Source organism: Ambystoma mexicanum, chromosome 7p (genome assembly GCF_040938575.1).
Source record: "Ambystoma mexicanum isolate Mex_15411 chromosome 7p, UKY_AmexF1_1, whole genome shotgun sequence".
In the NCBI taxonomy this organism is placed as follows: Eukaryota; Metazoa; Chordata; class Amphibia; order Caudata; family Ambystomatidae; genus Ambystoma; species Ambystoma mexicanum.
In genome coordinates, this window is record NC_090939.1 from 604078021 (window position 1) to 604095191 (window position 17171).

General features: G+C 47.7%; 1 protein-coding gene across 1 annotated transcript in view; it reads right to left on the reverse strand.

Moving 5' to 3' along the window:
• The window catches only part of TUBGCP5 (tubulin gamma complex component 5), a 1250274-nt gene that overhangs the window by 128776 nt on the left and 1104327 nt on the right, over positions 1 to 17171 (reverse strand). The window contains exon 22 of the mRNA XM_069636613.1: positions 9931 to 10031. Within this exon, the coding sequence (XP_069492714.1) occupies positions 9931 to 10031 (101 nt within the window). The remainder of the gene's footprint in view (positions 1 to 9930; positions 10032 to 17171) is intronic.

A 17171-nucleotide genomic window follows, 5' to 3' on the forward strand; every position in this document is an offset into this window, starting at 1 on the left:
GGTATGGGGGGGGTAAATCAGATTACTCAGGTGGGTGTGGGGGGGTGTCTTCCTGGGACCCACAGTATCTCTGATTAGTTCTCTTAGGTTGCCCTTGCCTGTCTTGCAGATATATTCGTTTCAGATCGTTGACTCATGGGGGTTTGTCATCCGAGGGGAGAAACATGTGTCTGGTAAGTTCTTTCCATGCCTCGAGGACTCTGCTGGACTCATCAGTAGATCTGGCCACACATTCCTCCCAGGCCTTGTTCTCAGCCAGCAACCATCGCTCTGTTTCGCTGTGCCATACTTTATATTGTGGTCCTGCAGGTTTTTTCCAGGACATGGCTATATTTCTTTTGGCTAATATGCACGTTATGTCCATAAGTCTAACTGTGTGCTTTAGTTTGGCTAGTCTGGGATAAGTTCCCAGTAAGCACTCCTCGGGTGTCCATTTGTATTTGGTCATGCCAGCTTTCTCGCATGTCTGTTTCACCTTGTCCCACAGTGTCTTTGTTTTGGGACATTCCCACATCATGTGGATTAGCTCTGCTTCCTCCCTCATGCACCAGGTGCAGTTTGACGGCGCTTGTTTGCTAAATTTGGCTATTCGTTTCGGGGTTCGGTGCAGTACATTCATCTGTATTTGTCGGAATCTATGGTTTCTTGACACCTCTTTGGGGAATATAAGCACTCTGTTCCACTCCCCCTCTGTCATTTCTCTGCCTATATCTGTTTCCCATTTACTTTTCATTTCCATGCTCTTGGGGTTAGGTATATCGCTCAGGTGTCTATATATTTGGGATATTGGTCTACCTCCCTCCCCCATATTGTATAGCAGCGTTAATAATGGTTCCGTGTCCGGTTCTTCGGGCCATGTTTCCCATTTGCCTCGTGCTGTGGCGCGGACCAGAGGAACTGGCCCGTGTGAATGCCTTCTCTGTCCTGTAGTTGGCAAACTCCTTAAAGGTGCCCTCCTCATAGAGATCTCCCCAAGTGTAGACCCCTTCCCTTTCCCATAATCTGATTTGTTTCAGGTCAGTGGCCGTTGTGTATAGGTCTGCGACCAATGGTACTTCTGGTGCGTAAGCATTCTGCGTGTGGGTAAATGTTCTCGCTCTGCGTCAGATTTCCCTCCCCAAGGTGACTATGAAGGGTGCTTCTCCCAGCAATTTCGAGGGTACCCAGACCAGTTCTTTCAAATGGAGCGGGAGGCTCATGGTCTGTAGCAGGGGTGTTTCGTCCGTGGGTTCGTCGGAAAACCATTTAGATACAAAGCTGAGCTGGGCTGCTAAATAGTATTTTTCTAAATTTGGGAGCTGAATGCCGCCCTGAGTGTATGGTAGAGCTAATGTCGACAGCGCTATCCTGTGCCTGTTTTTCCCCCCATATGAACTCTTTTATTAGCGTCTCGAGCAGTCGGAAAAAGGTTTTGTTGATATAGTAATGTACATTCTGGAACCCATATAAGAATTGCGGTAAAACGATCATTTTAACTATTGAGGCCCTCCCCATCATCGATAGGGGGAGTCTCGACATGAAGTTCATGGACCTGCGCAGAGTCGGGAGTGCTGCCTTTGTGTTGTGTTCGTGCATCAGTGTAGGGGTGTGCATTATCTGGACTCCTAGGTATCGGAATGTGGTGGTCTGCCATCTTATCCCCACCACCGGGAATGCCTCCATGTCCTCATGCTTCAGGGCCGCTAGGGGGAACAAGCAGGATTTTGTCTTGCTGAATTGGATCCCAGATACTCTGGAGTAATTATCCAGGACTTCCAGCATGGTGGTAACATTGAGGTGTGGGTCTCTGACATATATAAGGACGTCATCCACATAGAGCGAAATGGTGTGATCTACCCCTCCTAGCCTTATGCCGGCGTCAAAGAATTGCTTCCGAAAATAGATAGCTATGGGTTCCAGTCCCAGTATGTACAGCATTGGGGATAGCGGGCAGCCTTGTCTGGTCCCTCTTTGTATGTCCCAGGCTTCTGACACGCGTTTCCCAGACTTCACTCTTGCTCTTGGTCTGGTGTATAGTATCTGAACCCATCTAATGAACCCAGGTCCGAAGCCAAATTCCTTGAGCACAGCCACAAGCCACTCCCAATAGATTGAGTCAAACGCCTTTATGGCATCTAGGGATAGTAGTGCATATGAGCCCTTGTCTTCGTTAGTTTGCGCTATAATGTTTTGCAGCCTGCGCAGGTTCATTGATGTGTTGCGGCCCGGTATAAAGCTGCTCTGGTCGGTGTGTATTATGTCCCCTATTATTCTGGACAGCCGCTTGGCTAATATCGTAGTTAAGATTTTCACATCATAGTTTAGCATTGCTAATGGGTGGTAGGAATCGCACAGATCTGCCGGTTTGTTTGGCTTAAGGATCGGGACTACAAGTGTTTCTCTCATGCTTTCAGGCAGTATCCCCTTCTCATATGCCTCTTGGTATACTTTGTGTAGCAGGGGTGTGAGGGAGGGCTCGTACGCCTTATAAAACTCTGAGGGCAGACCGTCAGTGCCAGGTGCCTTGCACGTGGCCAGGGACCTGATGGCTTCAGTTATGTCTTCAGGCGTAATTTCTGCGTCTAGTGTCATGTCTTGTTTAAGGCGGCATTCTGTGGAGCCCTATCTCATCCAGAGCATCCGTGATCTGTTCATAGGGGACCTGTTCTTCATGGGAATATAGGCATGCATAGAAACATTTAAAGGTGTCATTTATGTTCTGCTGTGTGTGGTGTATGTTCCCTTCCTCGTCCCGCAGTGAGGTGGTGGAGTGTCCAGGGTGTTCCCTGCGGCATAGCCAGGCCAGTAGCCTGCCCGGCCTATCTGCCTCTGTGTGTGCTCTGTTCGTTTTGGCCGTGTAGTCAAACTTTTCTAGTCTACTCCAAGCTGTCGCATTCTCCCCCCTGAGTTTCTGGAGTTCCGTTTCCCTTTTCCGGGTGCCTGTGGGGGCTGCTTCCAGCTTTTCGATCTCCTTCTCCAACTGATCTAAATCCTTCCTGAGCAGTTTCCCCGATTCCCCCGGCCTTCGCAATGGTTTCCCCTCTTATCACCGTTTTTAGGGCGTCCCATACCGTGCTACTGTGTTCCACACTTCCCACGTTAATTTCTATGTAGCTATCAATGGTGTCATGTAGTTCTTCTCCGAAGGCTGGGTCTTTAAGGGCTTCTGCCGGCATTTTCCACATGGGGATTGGGGGTCTGGGGCCATTGTGGTTCCATGTTACTAAGAGTGGGGAGTGGTCGGAGATGGTTCTTCCTAAGTATTGCGCTCCATCCACTTGGGGTAGGTGCTCCCTGCCTATAAGGATATGATCCAACTTCGTGTGTAGTTTTTCGGGGACAAGTAGCATGAATATCCTCTTATTGCTGGGTGCGTTTCCCACCATGCATCTGCCAGGTCCAGCCTGTCTATCATTGCGGTCAGAGCCGTTGTTGCTGCTGATGGGCCTTTCGGGTGGGGAATAGATCTATCCAGTTTCGGGTCGCATTTGCAATTAAGGTCGCCCCCCCCAGATGAACAGGCCGTCTCTGTGTTGTGCGATTTTGGGATATAATGAGTTCAGGTGGGCCGGTATGTTGCTATTAGGAAAGTAGGAGTTCATGATGCATATTTCTGTCTGCTCTATGTGACCCCATAGCATTACAAATCTTACTTCCGGGTCTATTTCTGATTTGGCCAGGTGAAAAGGGAGCTGCGGGTGTAACCAAGTATATACTCCTCTAGCATATCTGGAGTAGGCGGTGCCGAATCCCTGCCCTCCCCAATGGTTTGGAGTTTGGCCATTGAGTCCGCTGTACAGTGGGTCTCCTGTAGTAGTGCTATCATCACCCCTTTTCTATGTAGATAGGTCTTAATTCTGTTTCTGTGGATATACGTCCCCAGGCCTCTCACATTCCATGTCAATATTTTAATTGCCGTTATGGTGGTTTGAAATGGGTGTAACATTTGTTCTTCTTTTCCCTCTTAAGTGTCCGTGGACGTAGCTGTGGTGTTGGAGGCACCTTCCCTGTATTGGTCAAGGCACAGGTTTCCCCTTCCCTCAGTTCGGTCCCTCTCCTCCCCCTTTTTACTTTTGGAGACTTACCAACAGTAGTAACGTTCATTCTAGTGAATGAAAACAGCAAACAGTACAACTTTGAACTGCCCCCAGCAGTTGCTTCCAACTTGCAGTGCTCAGGGGCTCCCGAGCCTTCTGGGCCTTTCCAAGCCTCCCGGTGCGGGTGTTGTGTTGGCGGTAGGCCTACACATGTCTTGGAGGGGTGTGTCGACGTCATCAACGCTCATGTAGGTTGGTGCGCTCCTGCCCGATGTTGCTTCCTTAATGCTGTAGTTCTTAGTGCGGTACCTTGGTTTATTTGTCAAACTGTTATACAGTCATCTGTTTTTTTCACCCATTTCTTCGGGTGTTCAGTGGCCTGTGGCTTCTTTAGCCGTTCCTTCCTTGCCGTCTGCAAGGTTATTGTGTTCAAGCCACATGTTTGCTGCAGCCGGGGTGTCTAGGAAGACGGTTTTTCCTTTATGTATCACCTTGAGGCGCGACGGGTACATTAGCATGTACTTAAGGTTGAGCTCTCGTAATCTTGATTTCACCGGGATAAAAGAATTCCTTGTCCGCTGCACGATGGGGGTGTAGTCCGGGTACACCACTATTTCAGCATCTTGTCTCTTGATCTCACCTCCTTCTCTCGAGAATCTCAGTATTGTCTCTCTATCCCGGAAATTTAGGACTTTGGCGATCATTGGGCGCGGGTGCGAGCCCGGCGGGGGTCTTTTCTGTAGGGACCTATGGGCTCGTTCTATAGAGAATCCTTGGGACAGGTTGCCGGCCCCGATTTCCTGCTGTAACATCGTCTCTATGAATTCCGTTGGGTCCGGGCCCTCGATTCCCTCCGGGACCCCAAGGATTCGGATGTTATTGTGGCGGGCCCTCCCCTCCGCGTCTTCTGACCTTGCCTCTAGCCTTGCCACTTTTAGTTCGAGGTCCTGGACCCTGGTTTTGAGTTCTGTTGTGCTTTCTACGTTATCCTGCAGGGTAGTCTCCACCGTGGTCACTCTTTCAGTGAGATTGCGGGCATCTTGTCTGATTAGCTGTATGTCCGATTTTACTTCATCTATTTTAGTTTCAAGAGATGTGCGTAGTGCCGCTATAGCTTGTAGTACTTGCATATTCGTGGGGTCTCCTTCTTGAGTCATTTGTTCTGCTGTTGCCCCTGCGTCTTGCTGCTGCTTGGGCCTGACTGTTGTGAAAGAATCCATCGTTGAGGCTTTCAGTTTGCCCTTGGGTGGTGACATCCCCTGTCTCTGGGTGTTCGGTTCTCCACTTCGCTATCACTCACCTGTTCTCAGGTTGTGGGTTCAGTGGCTTCCCTCGTTGGCGCCTACGGTGGTGTGGCCCCTCCTCACAGCCTTGTTTTCCTGCCCCTGTGGCGTTTTGGGCCGTCGGCGGCCCCTTCTGCTTATGTGGCTGAGCAGTCGTGGTGGCGGCCCCCAGCTGGTTCGACCCTGGCTGCAGTGGGTCTGGGGCACTGTGGCCGGTGTGCCTCCTCCCCTTCAGGGCCCGTGGCACCACATGGGTATCCAGTTATCACTGCGCCCTACCTTCCGTGGCGCCGCTTCCCCTCTGCTTCTGGCTGGTGGGTGCGTAGGGTGCCTTTTCCTGCTCTTGGGCCGTCCCGATGCAGTGCTCCCTTTGGCCTGGTAGTCTCTTACGCCGGTCCGGATGGCGGCTTGGGCCCAGTGAGTTGGTCGGCTCTGCCAGCCCTCCGCCGTGTTATCTGGGAGGCTGGTATGTGTTACTGTTTTGATGCTGTGCCCAGGTCTCGGCCTCCAATAGGGGTATGCAGGTCCCCAACGTCTCGACGTGGCCTGCTTTGGGGCAGCTGATGTTGTGCCTCTATCCTGCCGCATCCGGAGCAGCCTGCGGTCTTTCAGCCTCCTGATCTGTGGGTCGACTGCTTGCGTGCTGTCTGTGCTCCTGTGCAGCCCAGGCCGTATCCCTCTTCCCCTCCGGTGAGGCACAATGCGGGCTTCCCCCCCTCTCCATTACCGAGGCTCCCTCCTCTGCGGCTGTGTCCCAGCTACAGCGCGTAGCTCGAGGAGCGAAATCCGCGTAGTCACCAGTTGGCTGTTCATCGCTGGTGTCCGGGGCACAGTTACTCGCCCGTACTCCACTCGTGGGGTCCGTTGAGTCCAGGGTGCGGATTTATGTTCGCCTCCGCCATCTCTGTGTCTTTTTGGCGGGTTGCCTCGATTATGTGCTTTCATCCGCCGTGGACTGCTAGTCCGTTACGGGCGCCGCCATCTTGTGAACCGTAGGGGGCTTCGCACACTTCGTTTCCGCACTATGCGGGTCCGTTTATTCCCGGGAGGCAGCGTCGGGTGTCGGAAAACGGTTCCCCTTCCAGCTGCTGCAGCGTTTATTGCGATTTGTTGTCGTTTGCCGGAGTTAAGCGGTCCGTAGCAGGATCGCGGGCAGGAGCGCTGGCGGTTCCCATCTTCACGCCATGCACGTCGGCCACGCCCCCCCGAACAGAATCTATAGCATCGTTCAGGCATGGATGGCCACACACGGCCGATGCCTGAACGATGATAAAACCAAGCTCATCATCCTAGGCACCCCTACCTATATATCCAAACTCAGCCCTGATTATGCCAATGTCATTATTGATGGGAACAACATAAAAGTAGCTAACGAAGTGAAAACCCTAGGATTCTACCTAGACGCCACCATGAACTTTACCAAACAAGTAACTCTCTAGCCTCTGCTACAGCATACACATGCAAACTTATCAGAGCGAGTAAACAATTCCTCTCTACAGACAGCTGCATTACACTTGCCAGAGCCCTGATACTATCCAAATTGGATTATTGTAATGGACTCTACATTGGGGCAAATAAACAGACCATCCACAAAATTCAAGTCCTCCAGAACAATGCCTTGAGAGCAGCACTCAAGATTAACAGAAATTAGCATATATCCTCTACAAGAAGAGAATATAAATGGCTCTCCACCATTGATGAAATTCAACTCAAGATCGCCTCCCTCACCCACAAATGCCTCAATAATAAAGCTCCACCCTACCTCATGGACAGGTTATGTAAAAGAACCTCTTCCAGACCAACTAGAACAGCGAACGCAAACTGCCTCTAAGTTCCGCGCTTCAAACTCTCCACTATAGGAGGAAATAGCTTCCCTGTCAAGGCTGCGCAGTTATGGAACTCCCTCCCCCATGACATCAGAGAACCTCAGCCTTTCGCCTATTTTAGACAGAACCTAACTAGGTGGCTGAGAGCCAATGACAGCTAACTACTCTAACCTGCATGACCTGATATGTCACACTGTACATAACTGTATATTACTATCCTATGACTATGCAGGAACATGTACCTTGTTCCCCTTGTTCCTTGACCTTTCCTTGTACATACCTGCCTACTGTAATATTGTTGATGTCTGTATTTTTTTCCTACTTTCATGTACTTGTAACTAAGTTGAGCATATCTGTAACTAAGCTCAGCATATCTCTGTATTTTTTCCTACTTTCATGTATTTGTAACTAAGTTGAGCATATTCTTGTCTGCTTGCGCCCTGATGCCCCAGGGTATGGCGCGCCATATAAATAATAAACTAAACTAAACTTGGTACCCAGATATTTATAGCACTGCACCCGTTAGCCTTGCGGTATGCCTTTTTTTGGAACGCTCAATCTTATGGAGCCAATTTAGATCTTATAGTGTTTGGCATTTCTCCAGTGTCCATTGAAAAATAATTCTTTATTTTGATGGTTTTAATTTGGCCAAACCAAGAAATATTCATTGGGCCTCATATGACCAAGTCACTTTAATGTGTTGTAAGGTTTTTTATGGGCTTTACCTAATATTTTGAGCAATGCTCCTTCTTACTGGTTTTTATGAGTGGGGGATGGGAGGGAATTGATTGTTTTGTTGCTGATTTTTCTTTACAATATGTGCAAATGAGTACACAAGTTAGCCATCCTTTGTGCATGTGTACAACGTGCTTTTTGCGCTTTCCCCTCACTTGTCACCTCTTTATAATCTTAATAGATTGTAGAGGGCCTCATTACAAGTTTGGCAGCAACACTTTTCCAGCACCTGATATCCTGGTGCCACTGGGACATTACAAGTCCAGGCGTATCGAGAAGTCAGGCGCCAGAAAATGTTCCCCATTCCCTTGGAGTCCCATAGTATTCAATGGGAGTGGGGAGATGGGAAGCACCGGCACCGTTGCTTACAGTGCCGGTGCTTCTGTGACAAGTCTGCCTACCGGGACCGTTGCGCCCCGGCAGGTCAGACCCGCCGGGTGCAACGGCCCCTGCAGGCAGACTTGCAGTGTGGCATTCAGGAAAGGGTGCCGGTACATTGCTACCGGCACCTTTATTTCCGGACCGCCACACTTGTAATGAGGCCCAGTGTTCTGCAACTGCACTGGTACCGAGGGTTCTAAGGTCTTCTTAACCGTCTTCAAGGTAGGCAGAGCAAGCACTGAAGTGCAATCCTTTTTAAGGTATCCAGTTATTTTTTCGAATGCAATATTTTCGAAAGTCAACATTTCGAAAATCCATTTTTTCGAATACATTTTTTTCTATTATAATATTTAATTTCAAAACACAAAATATAATTCACAGGCATTCTTAATCTTAATACTCATAATGTGTATAATTTGTGTATTCGTTGCGGAGGGTGCGAGGGTTGCGTGGGTAGTAAGGGGTATGGCGGGGGCCCCTACATGACAATGTCATTTTTTTTAGACAAGTTAACCCTGACATTTAGGCATTGGGTTAACAAATTTTCTTTTCGAAAAATGTGTTTCGATAAAATGGCCATCTCCATTATATTTATCTAATGTCGACATCTTTACATTCGACATTTTTTTTCTCAAAAATGTTTGTCGGTAAAATATTTTCGGTAATATCACTATAAACCCCTTTTTAAGGCTTCTGGAAACATTAGGAACAACTAGTACCAATGGTTTGGCACCAGGACCCTGGGAGGAGGGAATTCAGCTCCCAAATGCGCAGTAACCTCCAAGCCTCTCTGTAAATGACTGGAGGCTACCTTCCACGTAACCTTTCTGACCTTATAAGGATTCAATATGTAAGAAAGAACCACAAGAAAATGTGGTCTGTGAACCAAAAGCTTACTCTTCGAGAGATACTAACTTGTGTTCGTGACTTCGCACTAGCACTGAAAGACAAGGCTGCACACAAACCCCTTTATGGCAGCCTGACAGCTTATCACCTTTCAAGAACAAGGCAGTTGTCTCCGGTTATGGTCCCTCCTTGAACAGGAGAGTTTCCAAGACATGTCACACATGATTGATGAGGGTCAGCTGCAGAAAGATGCCTACCAGTACATCACTTTAATCGGATCATGTTCGCAAGGAGGTGGAATCCACGGAAAGGCCTAAGGATTGATTCGACCAAAGAGGTTTCCAATGAGAAACTAGAAAAAAATGATTATGAGAAAAACACGTTTTTCCACAGTTGCCAAAAAAAGTGGATTCAAATGCTACAAAATGCTTCCTGACATCTTCCTGACATGCTATAGAACTGGGGAAAAACAAAGTGAAATGATTGGACGCACTACTTGCAGGGGACATTTTGGGCCTCATAAGTCCGGAGGGACGGTGCTTCATGGAGCGACCACTTTAAAAGCTGTAAACAGAGTACATCTTTTGGAAATGCACAGAGCCTGCCTGGCAGTGCACGCACATCACAACTAGTTTGAGAAGGGGGGAGTGGTAGACGACAAATACACACTGATAAGCAATCATTCATGCGTTTGCTGGTATACATGCTAAGAAAAGTAACCCTCTACGAAATTAACGTTGCAGGATTGTGGTGTTGTACAGAGATACGAAGACAAAAGAGAGCAGATAGAAACAAGCACACATTCTGTGATTGAAACAATTGTGGTAGGTAGTAAATACTCACAATGGGGAAACGATCCTCGACAAACAGCTTTGTTTAGGACTTTCACGAGAAATTTATGACAGTTTATGAAATCGCATTCCATTTTCTGTATGCACTCCATCCTGAGAGAAGAAATGCAAATTATGTCATTAGAAAGTAATAAAGTAATACATTAAAATGTAGGTTTCCAGTTGTGGTTCTTGGCACAAGCATATTCCCTCTTTTGACCCCGCCAAACGACGCTGGTTCCAGGTACAGTTTAAAATTACGTTTTCAGCATATTTCAACTCACTTAAAAATGTTTTATCATAATTTCTTTTTGTAAACAGAACTCATCGCAAATGGACATAAGCAAGGGCAAGGGCAAGGTGAACCATCCAAGAGAATACAAATTAAAACAGAGCCTACACAACTCAATGTCACAGACATTACAACAAAGCACACACATCAAATCACTACACATGGAATACCGACGCGACTGCTAGGGCATGAAAAACACACATCTACCTACAGAGAACCCAACGTCAAACACAATGCATACACATCTAAACTCCCAACAATACTCTCACAAAATACTTCGAAAGAAAAAAATCACTTGATACAGTATATACTGAAAACTATCCACACACATCTCAATATCAAACGATGCTTAACCATCACGCAACACTCAACCATTCCAATACAAATTACATGAGTGGGGTTTAAACACTGATACTACACCAGCTCCTGCCTCAATATTTTTTCTAGAGTTTTGGCTATTAGGTGGACACTTTTGGCGCATATAGTGGAGTTAGGCGATAGATGAGATGTGAGGGGCATAGTCTGTGGGTGTTTGCTTTTCTTTACTGCCCATGGCGATGCTACTCCCTATGGTCATTCCCACCAACTACCTGGGCCCTCCTGCCCAAAACATACCACGCTGGGATCTCTTTGAGCCAGCTCTGTACTTTAAAGGTATGCCAGCAATATTTCTAAGCAGTCTTTTAAAACCGAATAGCTTAATTGCAGCTGTAAACCTGCTCCCCAAGCAATAGACAGCTTAACCAAGACCTCCTTCAGCCATTTAATTTATAAGCAATATGTGTGCCCTTGTAGATACAAATCATTCTAGTTAAAAAAAACATTGGAAAAGCCAGCAGTTTTAGCTCCTGCTTAGGCATTAGACAGGAATGTGTCCAGACACTGCAATAATATGCCCAGCTACTAACGCCATTTTCCAGCTGTTGCCATCTTATGGCTAGAGAGTAATATGATGGCCTGGAAAACATCTGCCATCTTACAAAAAAGCCAAAACTGTTGACTTTGCCAATGCTTGTTTTTCTTGCTGTTTTATGTGCCAGTCTGGGATGCTCATTGCCCACAAACGGGTTAAGAACAGGTCGACATTGGGCTGGGGGTGCTGACATAAAAAACGATCGGGAGAGAGAGGCCGGGAAGAGGTGTTAGAAATACGAACGGATATGCTGGGAACCATGGTATGTGTAGGATCAAGGCGCAGAGTTAAAGAGTGGGTGGAAGTCGAATAAAAAGGACAAAGCACAAATGCAGTCTAGGGAGTCCTGAGCTAGCGAGACCATCCAATCGGTTTGGACCTAGGAAAGGGACATCGAAGATAAAACTGCATCCGAGTTTAAGGTATGTATAACTCGCACCACCACGTCTATGGACACATACTGGAGGTCAAGCAGCTTGCATAGCCGTTCAAACAGAAACCATTCAAACTGAAACCCCTGATGTGCTTCAACACCTCTGCCATTACTATACAGGGACAACCTACAAACAATTTCAGTCTAACAGGCACACATCGAGTGTCTCCTGCACTAGCACTCTATCCTAATCCACCTACAGCACCCACCCACCCACGTGCCTGACCTCCGGGCTGCTTACTGGAGCCTAGCCAGCCCTCCTAAGCCCTAACCTGGCAGAATGCACATGTGGATCTTAAAGTAAACTTTTAGAATCTCCCATACATGGACTTCGGTCCCACGTGCGGTTCCAACCACAAAGCGCATTGAGGCCATACAAACAGGAAAAGGGTGCTATATAAATGATGATTACAATACAATTACAATACAATACATGACAACTTCTTTTGTTAATCTTTCTAGGTGATGTCTGTTTTAAGACGGGAGTCCTGCCACAATATCTGCTTGATTTATTAGAGAGTGTTAGTGATTTATTCTTTTTGTACATCTTTTCCACTCTTCCTGGAGCCTCCGAGCACTACTAGTGGACTCACTGGGATTTTTTTCATGGACTTTGAAGGTGAGTGACACTTTTCTTCAATATCACTCCTTTTGTGTTTTGATTTTATTTTGGGCACTCTGGACCCCGTCCTATTTGGGTTTCCAGTGTGGGGAGACCTATTCCCTTTGTTCTGGCATCTCTTTACCTGGCTGCTGCCCCACCCTATGTTGTGTGCTGTCTGGGGTACTTATGATACCCTTTTCTATGTCATTCTTGGTGCATTGGGCAGCCCGTATCTCTACCAGTACAGAAGTAGTAATCTCCTGTTTAGGCCATTTGTTTTCTCCCATTGTAGCACAAACCATCTTTTAAGGAGTGCCCTGTGGACAATTTGTGTCCCCTTTTCTTTCGCCTAAATAACATATTTGTTACATTTCTAGGGATCCTTTGAACAAGCTGGTGGGCAGTCGTTTCATTTTTACCCTTTTTGCAAGTGCAACATCGTACGCTGTCCTATACAAGATGGCATGCCCTTTGTTGTCCATCCGTCTACGTTGTCAGGTGATGGAAGGACCTCTCTCTTCATGCACCTTGTTGCGTTTCTTGCAGAAAGCCTGTAGAGTTTCTCCTGTGTGTGAGAGTTGGCAGGAAGTTGGGAGGGGGGCTTTTTATCTCCAATCCACATTCCTACAGGACAGATTTGGGAGGTTAGCTGTCCACTTTCGGACAGCCACCTCCAGGTTTGAATGTTGCAAGCTCCTCCTTTGAAGGCCAGAGCAACCCCTCCCCGCACCTCCACCTGCCGCCCAAATTCTAGATCAAAGGAATCACCACCGTCCTACCCAAACTACATTGGCTTCCTCTCCAGGCCAGGATACTGTTCAAGACTGCATGCATCAGCTACATAGCAGTCACGAGTAGCACAGCAGCGTACCTGGCGGCTAAGCTCCACATATATGGTGGCACACAATCCTTGTGCAGCAAATCGACCAACCGGCTAGAATCACAACTCATCTGCAAATAGAGGACCTGTAAATAATCCTTCTCTTGTCACGCACCCACCCTCTGGGAATTCCCCCACGATTCTCCATTTTCGCAAATTTCTGAAAACATGGCTTTTTCAACACCACCTGAGCAAGAACTAATTCCAATGGACCCCCATACCGACGCACAGACCTCAACTCAGAGTGCTGCGTTAAGATGCTAGCCCTGATGCTGGCTTCCCACACTCTGTATGCTGCTCGCCTCTCGAGCTAGGTCTGCACTTTAAACAATCAAATAAAAAGGAGGGGAGTTGAACCCACAAAGCAAGTCAACCACTGGAACTGAATAGATCCCAATAAGATAAAGGAGGGACGCTAAGAACGAGCCCTCAGTCAGATAACTTAAGTCCCCTGAAAGGACTTCCATCTGGCCTAATGGCTGGAAACCAGCTGTGCTTACCTTCACCAGAAAAGGAGACTGTTGGGAGCCCGAAGTACAACCGTCGGGCTTCTGAGTGCCTCCTGACCCTGCCTGGGGGTCAATGCAAGACTTGCATCCATCAAGTCGTCTGAGAGTCACTCCTTTTTGTGGGACCAAATCTGTCCGAGGTCTCCAGAGGAACACAAAAGACAACTGACCGTGATCGTCCCTTGAACCTATGACACTGCACGACGCAACAATGGTGAGGCAAGCCTTCCCAATCGATTTACTGTTGCATGGGACTGTTTCTAGATTTCTCAAATTTGATACCCCTCTTGGACCGCCCCTCCCCATTGGGTTTGCATTGGGCGCAAAGTCCTACTTACCTTAGCGCTATCTGGGGATGACGCAAGGCAGTGGTGTCTGGATTTGTTTTTCTGGGGATCATTCACTTGGACCGTGGGGTGGTAGCTGCTTTCGAAAACTCGACAACCTGATTTAGGACTGTTAAGTCAATTTCTGAAACTATGTTTTGCTCTACACTGACTGCCTTATTTATCCTGGACTCCATTACTGGATGGCCTCTTCTAGGCTACTCACCTTTGATTCTCAGGAACCTTTCAGGGGCACCAAAAATGAGATTCCATGTTACGTAAGGGTGGACCTCTGAAGTTAGGAATATGGTTGAGTGCCTTATAAACCTAGGTTCTGTGTTCGGCTTTATTCTAGCAACCCACTGCCTTAGCTTAAGAGCTTTTATAATTTGATAAGTACGAGTGATACTAAACTAGTGTGTAACCCATAGTGGGTTACTCAACTAAGAGCTATATATTTGTACATGGGCATTTTTACTTACCTTTGAATATTTAAAGTGTACTTTAGTCTAGTATTGTAATAAATGAAAGTTATTTTTGTACTTATCTTTGTGTTTATTTAAATTAAATATGTGTGTTAATTGTACAACGCAACAGTGGCCCCTTTCCCCTTAGTTGAGCTTTATTGCTTGGCCTAGATTACTTAAGTGAGTGGTTTAGCTCAATTGCGGTTGTGAAAGCATTGCTAACCTTTGGTTGTTTTTTTCCAAGTTTTACCAGAGCTAGTAACTTCATAAAATCCTCCTAACATAGAGAATGCACTGAGGGGAGGAATCCACTATTTTTGCACCCTGTGCACAGGTTTTAGACAGGGTGGTCCATGTCTCATAGTACAGTGGCTCTCTTCGTGGCAGTGGCTGCCTCTCTGCGTGGTGCATTGCTTTGAGTGGTTTTATCTGTTTCATTTTTCTGACCAAGGTGAGTGGGGAAAGAGGGGAGATATGTGATGAATCCAACATACTCCTCACTAAATCCCTGCCTAAAGTCTCCTCCCCGGTGGCCAGGGAAAGGCAGACACTTTCTGATCCTGACCTTGGGGGTGGCGCTCATGCGGGAGGATCACCTGGGAGGAGAAAAGGTCCAGGAGAATGGGAGGATTCCATGGGATGAGACACAGTATCTGGCATTGAGGAGATATCCTCCTTAGAGGAAGACTAAGTGTGTTGTGGCTTGCTGTAATAACCATTTTTCTGTTCCACAAGATACACATATAAATAGGGGTGAAAACAAGCACAAACTCCTAGGCCTTGGGAGAAATAAAAACCGTTCCAAAATTCCAGAGACTTGTAAAGCTATAGACCTCCCTAACACCCAAAGGTACGGTGAGAGGAAATAAAGGAATAATAATGGCTAAAAAGAACTGGCTTCCCCTTTTAAGTAAATTCTGATGGCTAATCCTTACGAATACCCTTTAAAGAATATTATAAGGAATAGACTTGGGTTTAAAATTAAAAAGCAATAAGAAAAACTAACTTTGGCATTAGGGACTTCGAGTCCCATAATTACCTAAAAACTGGGATGAGGAAGAAAAGCAAAAAAGGTACAATGTTGCAGCAGTGGTCAGATCGTTAATGCAGATGGCCCACACCTGAGGGAGGTAGAGAAGCTTGAAAGGCCCCCTCAGGTGCAGGCCATAGAGAAGGGCTGTGGAAGTAAGAAGCAGAAGCAGCATGGTTCGTGCAGCCGAGGCAGAAGCTGGAGGAGAGAGAAGACACCGGGACCACTGTTCGGCAGATATCAGCTGCCAGTGCGGAGAAGGTCTGTACGGAACAAGTTACTTACCTGTAACTGTTGTTCTCCAGCATGGGTCTGGCATGGATTCGCATGCTCATGAATATTCCCCGTCGTCAGGCCGGGAATCCTCGGTATAGAAAAAAATCAGTATCAGTTTCGTTTCTGATCCGTCTTTCTTAGTAGTAACCAATCACTGGTCTCTGGGTCATACTGCCCCCGGCCAATGACTGCCCTCTACCTAAGCCCCACCTCTGGCAGCCATCGTCAGATTTGGTAGCACGTAAAGTGGCAGTATGACCAAGTGAAGAGCCGCAGAAGGGTAGGCGGGAGGGTTCGCATGTGAATCCATGCCAGACCCATGCTGGAGAACAACAGTTACAGGTAAGTAACTTGTTCCTTCTCCAGCATGGGGTCTGGCATGGATTCACATGCTCATGAATATAAGAATACATAGCAGTATACACATGCACAAGCACGGGAGGTGGCAACAGGCTCAACATTAAGCAATACAAAAAACTCAACATTAAGCATCTCTTACCTCCTCACCAGGCTCACCTTAAGCATACAGGTTGCGTAGCACTGGTTGGCCGACCCTGGACTCCTCCCTGGAGTCCCGATCACGAGATTCTACTGCGTCGAAGGTGTGCGTCGACCTCCACGTCGCAGCCCTGCAGATGTCGAGCAGGGGCACACCAGACAGGAACGCCGTGGTAGCAGCGATTGCTCTAGTCGAGTGGGCTCTCGGACGGCCGGGCAGCGGTTGGTTTGCCAACCGGTGACAGTGCATGATGCAGCCGGAGAGCCATCTGGCAATGGAAGCCTTCGAGAGAGCCTTCCCTTGATTCACAGGTCCAAAGTTTACAAACAGCTGTGATGTCTTCCGAAAACTCTTTGTGCGGTCCACGTAGAACTTCAGCGCTCTAGCTACGTCCAGCGAGTGCAGAGTCCTCTCAGCCGGCGACAAAGGCGACGGGAAGAAAACTGGCAACACCAAGGGTTCCTTGAGGTGGAAGTCCGAAGGCACCTTGGGCATGAAGGAGGGGTGCGTCCTCATCACCACCCTTGTGTCGTGAAAAGTCAAGTATGGTGGCTTGCAAGATAGGGCATGGATCTCTCCCACTCGTGCGGAGGTGATGGCCACGAGAAATGCTGTCTTCCACGACAGAAACTTCAACAGTGCCGAATGCATAGGCTCAAATGGGGCCCATGAACCTGGTCAGCACCACGTTGAGCTCCCACGCCGGGGCAGGGGCCTTCACCGGCGGGAACGGAATAGTCCCTTCATGAATTCCTTCACCAGTCGATGAGACCACAAGGACGCCCGTCCCGTAGTTCTGGTGTATTATGAGATGGAGGCCAGATATATCTTGATGGAAGCGTGAGTTAACCAGCCTTGGCCAATGACAGTAGGTATGGCAATACTTGAGGCGCCGTAATCCGCAGAGGGTTAATCTTCTGTGCACGGCACCAGACAGAGAACCTCTTCCATTTATGTCCGTAGCACTTGAGAGTTGAGGACGCCCTGGCCTTTGCAAGAACCTCTCTGCTGTCGGCTGGGATGTC